The sequence below is a fragment of the Haliotis asinina genome, chromosome 3 (assembly GCF_037392515.1).
Source record: "Haliotis asinina isolate JCU_RB_2024 chromosome 3, JCU_Hal_asi_v2, whole genome shotgun sequence".
In the NCBI taxonomy this organism is placed as follows: Eukaryota; Metazoa; Mollusca; class Gastropoda; order Lepetellida; family Haliotidae; genus Haliotis; species Haliotis asinina.
This window is the reverse complement of record NC_090282.1, coordinates 12,079,022-12,087,224: the sequence shown is the minus strand read 5'-3', so window position 1 is coordinate 12,087,224 and position 8,203 is coordinate 12,079,022. Positions and strand designations below refer to the sequence as shown.

At 39.5% G+C, this 8,203-nt stretch overlaps 1 protein-coding gene across 1 annotated transcript; it reads right to left on the bottom strand.

The window, feature by feature from the left end:
• Positions 1-4,342: 4,342 nt before the first annotated feature.
• Positions 4,343-8,203, bottom strand: LOC137279228 (uncharacterized). The gene is made up of 2 exons (XM_067811731.1): positions 8,093-8,203; positions 4,343-6,889 (listed from the first exon to the last, which is right to left on the bottom strand). The coding sequence occupies exons 1-2, from the start codon at positions 8,099-8,101 to the stop codon at positions 5,669-5,671; spliced, it is 1,230 nt and encodes a 409-aa protein (XP_067667832.1). The 5' UTR covers positions 8,102-8,203; the 3' UTR covers positions 4,343-5,668.

The following is an 8,203-nucleotide window of genomic DNA, read 5'->3' as shown; positions in this document are numbered from 1 at the left end:
TACCAAGCTTTTGTCTTCTCTGGGTTTACGTTCATTGTGCAAAGCAGTGACTAGTAACATTCTCCTGGACCTTGGTGCAAGTCAGTGGATGTTTTGCAAGCATTACACTCAGGGTACAGAATCTGCCCAGAAGTTCCAGCCTGTGACTGAAGCTATAAGTATAAGTCCAGTGTTTTAAAATGTCCATTGGTTCTGTCCACTGACACTAAAAAAAATTGGGTTGCTGGTCTCAACATAAGACTGTGGTCTGCTGTAAGATTTTTTAAATGGAAGCATTCAGTTGCGCCTGAAATTCGATGCTGATACTGTTGATCACTGGATTTTCTGTTACAAACAGATGCCATATAGCTTGAATATTGCTGAGTGAAGCATAAACCTGAACTCACTAGTATTTGTCAGAATAGGTTAAAAAAGACAGAATGATAATATTTTTATTATTAAGGCACTTGTTGGCATAGAAAGTAAATGACATGGAATGAAAGTTCACTGAGAAAAACAGATTTTGTACTTGTACTTATGAAAATTCTGCCTCCCTGAAACTTTTCTCTGGAGGAGGGAAGGACAAAGCTGCTGCCAGTTGTCACAAATAATTTAAGAATTGAGCTACATTTTACGTATTATGGCAAAACCTGTAGAACTCAAAAGCTATAGATAAAGAAAAAATGCACAAATGTGTTTGAAAGAAATGGCAGATTTGTGCTAGTCACAAATCATGATAAGGTCTTTCACTAAAAACTTTCCATCCCAACATGTTTTTTTATAAGAACAGTTAAATATGGTATAGTGCTGATGAAGATCCACTTCCAGCCCTGAGCCACTGTCGTTCCTGTTAGCAAATTCACTCATGACAACTGGAACCAAAACACTCGGTGAAACAACTTAGAACATGAATGCTTTCTCAGATTTAAGAGAGCGAATGGCAACATGCTTCTTTGTAACATGCTGTGTGTAATCAACTCACATTTCATCCAGACCCATAAAATCATTATCAGAGTGGCAGTGTCTGTCTCTGAATCAAGAATTCTGTGGCGAATAAGTCACGTCTCCGATGGAATGATACTCAAGACATATTGTGAACATAATGTGACAGTGTACAGAGTATCATTTGATCAATTTGATCAAGTTTAGCCAGTTACTTCTACACCAGTGAAGAGAAGGTTAGACCTGGGGATCTCCAACCCAAGCTTGTCACATAGAGCGACCAACAGGATCAGGTGGTTAGACTCATGGACACATCAATGTATCACAATTACACAGATCAGTGATGATCACTGGGATGTCTCGTCCAGACCCTCATTATTTACACACTGCTATGATACAGCTTGAATATAGAATGCTGGCTTTAACAAATATTGAAAACAAAAAATCACAGGATGAACTCTGCTCTAATTTTTTAAAGCTATTTTCCAATCAGCTGTAATTGGTCATTTCTGCACCTTCAGTCAAGTCAATCTCATGTCATTCAGGCTGGGCTCAAATCACAGATATGGTATGGAATGATTTCAAGGTATTTGTCAGAAGACATGGAGATCTGGGCCCCGTTTCACAATGATCTCATTAGCTTATGATCGCGTAACTTTTCTCATAGCATTCATACCCACCACACTGTAACATGGAAAGTAAGAATGCTACAAGAAAAGTTGTAAGGTCTCAGGCTTACGGGAGCTTTGTGAAACAAGGCCCTGAACACAAGGCTGACTTGGGCACCCTTCAAAATAACTCCATCTTTTGATCCATTATGATGGCATGTTATTGTTACAGTGGATTCTCAACCAGGGATCCACTGACCATTCTGGAATGGGATGTCGTAGTGGTTGAAGCATTCGCGCATCAAGGCAAAGGAACAGGTTTGATTCCCTACATGGGCACAATGTTTGGAGCCCATTACTGGTTTCCCCTGCATAGCATTGCTAAACCCCTGCTGACTATGCTGAATGCACATAAATCTGACATAGCTTTCAGTCAATATGCAAACTTATGGAAAACTACATCACAAAAAACACATTTCACATCAGAAATCACTCCACTGAATAAAGACAGAAGAATCTGAACATTGTTTCTGTTTCATAGCCTTAAGGAAACATGTTGCTTCTAAATGATGTAGAGAAGCTGTGGAACAGACATCCACAGTTTTTCAGTCATTGCACCATGCAGCTTAACGTATACCCATTAGTGCAACATTTAATATACTCCTCTAGTCTCCAATACCATGGTTGCCATGAATGGTAAAAATAATTAGTTCAATTCCACTAGCACACATTTTAATAGTTACGGCGCCAACTGCCAACACTGGCAAACATCGTGACAGAAGCACTGTATCCACATATCAAATCAAAGTCCTGCCCAAATGAGCAGTATTGGGCTATCTGAGTTGGACATCAACTACACCAGGAAATGTGACTCTACGAAAAATGAGATAACATGTGACAATGATAATTACATGTAAGTAATGTGAGAAACATGAATGCTGAATGTCACAGACTGTAATGTTTAATGCAACTGCCATGTACTGTAAGATTTGATAATTGCTTCATTGTAGTGAGAGACATGTGAAGATTATTATAGTAGCAGTTGTATACATATACAGTGAAATCAGTTAATATGTGGCACTGTCACAGGTAACAACTCAATAACTCATAATCTGTCGCATCTCGAATTGGGTGGTTCTCTCAATTCACTGTTACATGTCACCGTATCTCAATTGGTTGTTACATGTCATCGTACCCCAATTGGTTGTTACATGTCATTGTATCTCAATTCACTGTTACATGTCACCGTATCTCAATTGGCTGTTACATGTCATCGTATCTCAATTGGTTGTTACATGTCATCGTATCCCAATTGGTTGTTACATGTCATCGTATCTCAATTCACTGTTACATGTCACCGTATCTCAACTGGCTGTTACATGTCATCGTATCTCAATTGGTTGTTACATGTCATCGTATCCCAATTGGTTGTTACATGTCATCGTATCCCAATTGGCTGTTACATGTCATCGTATCTCAATTGGTTGTTACATGTCATCGTATCCCAATTGGCTCTTACATGTCATCGTATCCCAATTGGCTGTTACATGTCATCGTATCTCAATTGGCTCTTACATGTCATCGTATCCCAATTGGCTGTTACATGTCATCGTATCTCAATTGGTTGTTACATGTCATCGTATCCCATTTGGCTGTTACATGTCATCGTATCTCAATTGGCTGTTACATGTCACCGTATCTCAATTGGCTGTTACATGTCATCGTATCCCAATTGGCTGTTACATGTCATCGTATCCCAATTGGTTGTTACATGTCATCGTATCCCAATTGGCTGTTACATGTCATCGTATCTCAATTCACTGTTACATGTCACCGTATCTCAATTGGCTGTTACATGTCACCGTATCTCAATTGGCTGTTACATGTCATCGTATCCCAATTGGCTGTTACATGTCATCGTATCCCAATTGGTTGTTACATGTCATCGTATCCCAATTGGCTGTTACATGTCATCGTATCTCAATTCACTGTTACATGTCACCGTATCTCAATTGGCTGTTACATGTCACCGTATCTCAATTGGCTGTTACATGTCACCGTATCCCAATTGGCTGTTACATGTCATCGTATCCCAATTGGCTGTTACATGTCATCGTATCCCAATTGGTTGTTACATGTCACCGTATCTCAATTGCGTTGATCCATGCTCATGATGTCAACCACTGGACTGTCTGTTGCAAACTCGAATATTTACGGACTGCCATCATGTAGCTGGAAAATTGCAGACTGGTGCCACAAAGAAAAAGGTCAAAATACCTTTCAAAAAATATATACAATATCTCATGTCAGTTTGTCAACTGAATTATCTTTAGTTTGAAAGCATACATTACATACATATATATATATATATATATATATGCATGCCCATCATGATGTCACGATATCAGTCTGTACCATATATATGCCTAGCCATGAAAACTACTCGAAAGATTGTGTTCACACAGGATTCGTAGAGAAATCTACTCACATAATAAAAATTCTACAAGGAGAATTTTGTCAGTGTCAAACTGCACTGTGTCTTGAGGATTTCTAACGGTGGGCTGCCATTGTGTTGCCACCCCAACCCCAAACAAGTGTATATCACTGGGGGACCTGTTATAACAATGATAACCCAGACTCTCTATGACCTGGATACGTGGAATCATCACTTACTTGAAGCTAATCTTGCGATCATAATTACAGCCATAATCTGATAACAGAACTGATGTGATTCTTGTGAAGAATGTCAAGATGTGATGCAATCATCTGGCCAGTCTCTTGCCAAAACAGCAACACAGAACACAACATCACTATTTTACTAATTGAATCAACTTTACCTTTGATCATATTTATTTTCTTAAAATATCTAATTCCAACAATATAACAAACAGGTTCCTAAATTTCTTCGCTGGTATTTAATCAGATTAATTCACTACCAGTATATGCTAAAAAACAATATTTCTTGTGGCTAGTGTTATGAGTGTGTATTTTCTGCATATTTTGTTATTAATTAAGTAATAATTATTATTGGGTCACAACAATTAGAGTTTTGTATAATAATTATTATGGGTCACATTACGTATAATAGATGGTCAGCATTTTTAAGATTTTGGTAGGAGGCTGCCCTTGGTTTTCTACTCGTTACTTCCGGGACACTGCTAGAGATTTCTACAGTGTTGGCGATGGTCGTATGTCCCCGAACTTTCGAAAAAATGACTGAGTATATATATAAAGTCTAGTTGCCGTGTTAAGACTGGGACACATCACTTGAGTAGCATCGCTGCCAACATTTGATCTACATTAACCACTGTCAGACCGATCGCTGTGTTACATTCTGCATAACTGTTTCTCTCTGGCACCAAGACTTTGGTGAGTTTGCTACATTATATTTTGTGACCCATTCCCTTAGATTTTGTCTCATTTGTGCTGTATTTGAAACTGGTATTGTGAAATTGACTTCTGACCTTGTATAACTTGCTCTCTTTGCTAAATAATACAATAATTAAATGTTTTAGACTTGTCTTTGCTCTGTTTTGCTGGATTCACAGGGAATTTCTTAACCGTAACACTAGCCTTATCGATGGTTACATATACATGGTTCAAATATAAAACACAATTTTCATACTTCTTTGATACTTTCGTTTTCACCCACTAAGCAGCTTTTGGTATAACATCACATAACACATTTTGATATTTTGACTAGGTTACATGAAATATGAATATACATGCATCACTTAAACATCTAGAACATCAATGTAGTGTTTTGGTCACAGCTGGCAACCAACTGCATAAGGCATTAGGAGTACAGGGCCCCTCATGATAGTGATACTCTGAGACTGAGTGAGTGAGTGAGTTTAGGTTTATACCGCTCTCAGCAAATATTCTAGCTCTTCAGTGGCAGTCTGGAAATACTCAAGTATTCTGGACAAGATGATGCAGTGATTGACAACATGAGCATAGGTCTATGTAACTGGGAACTGATGACATGTACCTGACCGCCCAATTTTGTCAGTTGCCTCTTACGACATGCATGGGCTGTTGAAGATTGATTCTAATCTAGATTTTCAGGGATGTCTCTGACACTGATGATCAGTTTGTAGACCAACAAACTTTAAGGCAATTTGTCTTAAAAATCCAATCTACTGATCAATGACTTCAAGGTCACTACTTTCCAAACTCATTTCAGAGTCCATCACTCGGACTGCTTCAGTTTCTGCCTCAACATTGACACTGTCTGCCTCAGCCTCCAATTCACGGTGCTCTTCATCGTACGTATCCATCACCTTCTTGATGAGACGGCATCGGGCTGCTCCACAGTCACATGGCACAGGGTGGTCATCCTCATCGCTGTAATCATCATCCACGTCCAGAAGCTCAATTGATATGTTGTAGTGGCGTTTGTTACTTTCATCCTGTGAGAGTTCCACAAGGGTGCTTATCTCATCCCCTGTATCTATGGGGATCTCTTCTGGTAGCACGAATACCGTCTGTTTCCAGTGTGTCTGTGGAGAATTGGGGGATGTACTCAGCAAGCCACATGTAACAGAACTGTCTAGGGGAGAGAATTCAACATCAAACCAAGAGGCAAATCCACGCAATATCCCAGATTTGTCCATCTTTATATCAAGTTTTTGGCTTATCTTTTGCACATCAGTAAGCACAACAGTTTTTAAATCAACTTCAACAACTTTTTGTGCTGATGCAAGCAGTTCTGTCGACTGTATTTCTGAAATCACAGGTTCCTTTTGAAACTTCTGAGTCACAGATGGAATCACTGAGGAGAAGTCAAACCCATAAACGTTTTTCCAGAACTCCACATGACTGGAATGATACAAGTCCATATCTGTCGGTGCCACATACAGAGTTGCTTTTGAAGGGGCCATTATACCATCTGAGGCAAGAAACTTATCTCTCGCATAAATGACAGAATCAAGCATTGCTTCATGTAACAGATAGAAACCCATCCATTCAGACACTAAAACATCCACTTTTGTATTCTCTGGCAGTGACAACTCCTCCACCGGGCAGCTGAACACTTCCACTCTGTCCTCAAAGCCATTACAGTTCACAATCTCCTTACAGAGTTCTGACATCTTGCTAGCTTCAACTGCATATACTTTCTTAGCCCCAACAGATGCAGCAAACAGACTCAGGACCCCAGTGCCAGCTCCAACATCTAAAACTACCTTATCCTTAAAGTAGGGAGCATTCTCCTCAAAGAACTTCTTGTATGCCTGCGTACGTGGGAAATCCTTCAGCATCAGTTCATGAATGGAGAGATCCTCATAGCTGGCAAAGTAATTCTTCGGATGACCATTGACAGCCGTGCCAGTGTCTGTCATGTAACCTGCAGGATCAACCTGAAACAGCAGGAATATGTTTCATTGATGTGATATGGAAACCATTTTAGGGCAAACAATGAGTGAAACAAACATATTAGAACGTTATTCAAACCAACAGATTAAGCACACAGTGGAAGCTGTCTAAACCAGCACTCATTGGGAGCGAAGAAATAATTCGGTTTGGGCAATGTGCCGGATTGCAGAGCTGATATTAGATGTACAAGCCACAGACGGGACTGAAATATTGCGCCAGTGTTGACATCATACCGGTTTTGCACAGATGCCGGTTTCGACAGCTTCCACTGTATGTTGTATAGGATTATATAAACAAGAGTTGTGGTGCAGTCAGGACTATACTGCAGTAAAGAAGAGACATGACACTGTATAGGGCCACTTTACGGATCTCGGCAAAGTATTATACCAGATAGCAGCCAGTTTTCAACGCATATACTAGTATCAGTTATCACCAACACCTGGCTGTAGCACTTGAGCAGACAGCTTGACTTGTACTTCTGTAGTATTTCATACACTGACACATCACAAAAGCAATAGGCTACGAGAGTTAAAATGAAGCTGCCTGCTCAAGTGCTACAGCCAGGTGTTGGTGATAACTTGTATGCAGCGATAATTGGTAGCTAGCCAGTACAAATGTATATATATATATATATATATATATATATATATATATATATATATATATATATATATATATATATATATATATATCGGCATATATATATTAAATGCATTAACATTATTATACATTTACAAATTTCATTCAAGACAAAAAGAAAAAAAAAATGAAAGGTGGCCACAACATCAGAAAAGTTCTGCAAATGTCCCCTCCCAGCCTAGCTGATAAAGCGTCCGGCACATGGGTATAATATCTGAAGCCCATTTCTGGTGTGCGCCGCCGTGATTTCGCTGGAATATTGCTAAAAGCGGCATAAAACTAAACTCGCTCACTCATACTCACTTCGTTCTCTACGTGTGTAGGAAGAATACAATGTTGCACACAGACGTGAGCTGCGGCGAGGTGGGGCAATCAAGACATGATGGATGATGTCGGCTCTTGATCATGATCATTGTATTATTCTTCCTATCGCAGTATCGGGTCTCAGTTGAAAATCCTTTCACACCAAACAGATGTGACCAAGGCCCGTGGCTCCACATATCTGCAACATGAATCTGTAACACTGACAAAGTAAGCAAACAACCTACCTTGTCCATTGTCTTGTACGCGTGTCACATCTAACGTAAACATCAGTTTCGCGAAGTCAACAGCTAAATTTCTTCCCACGTGTGTATGCGGATCTAAGGGAGGTAACTCTT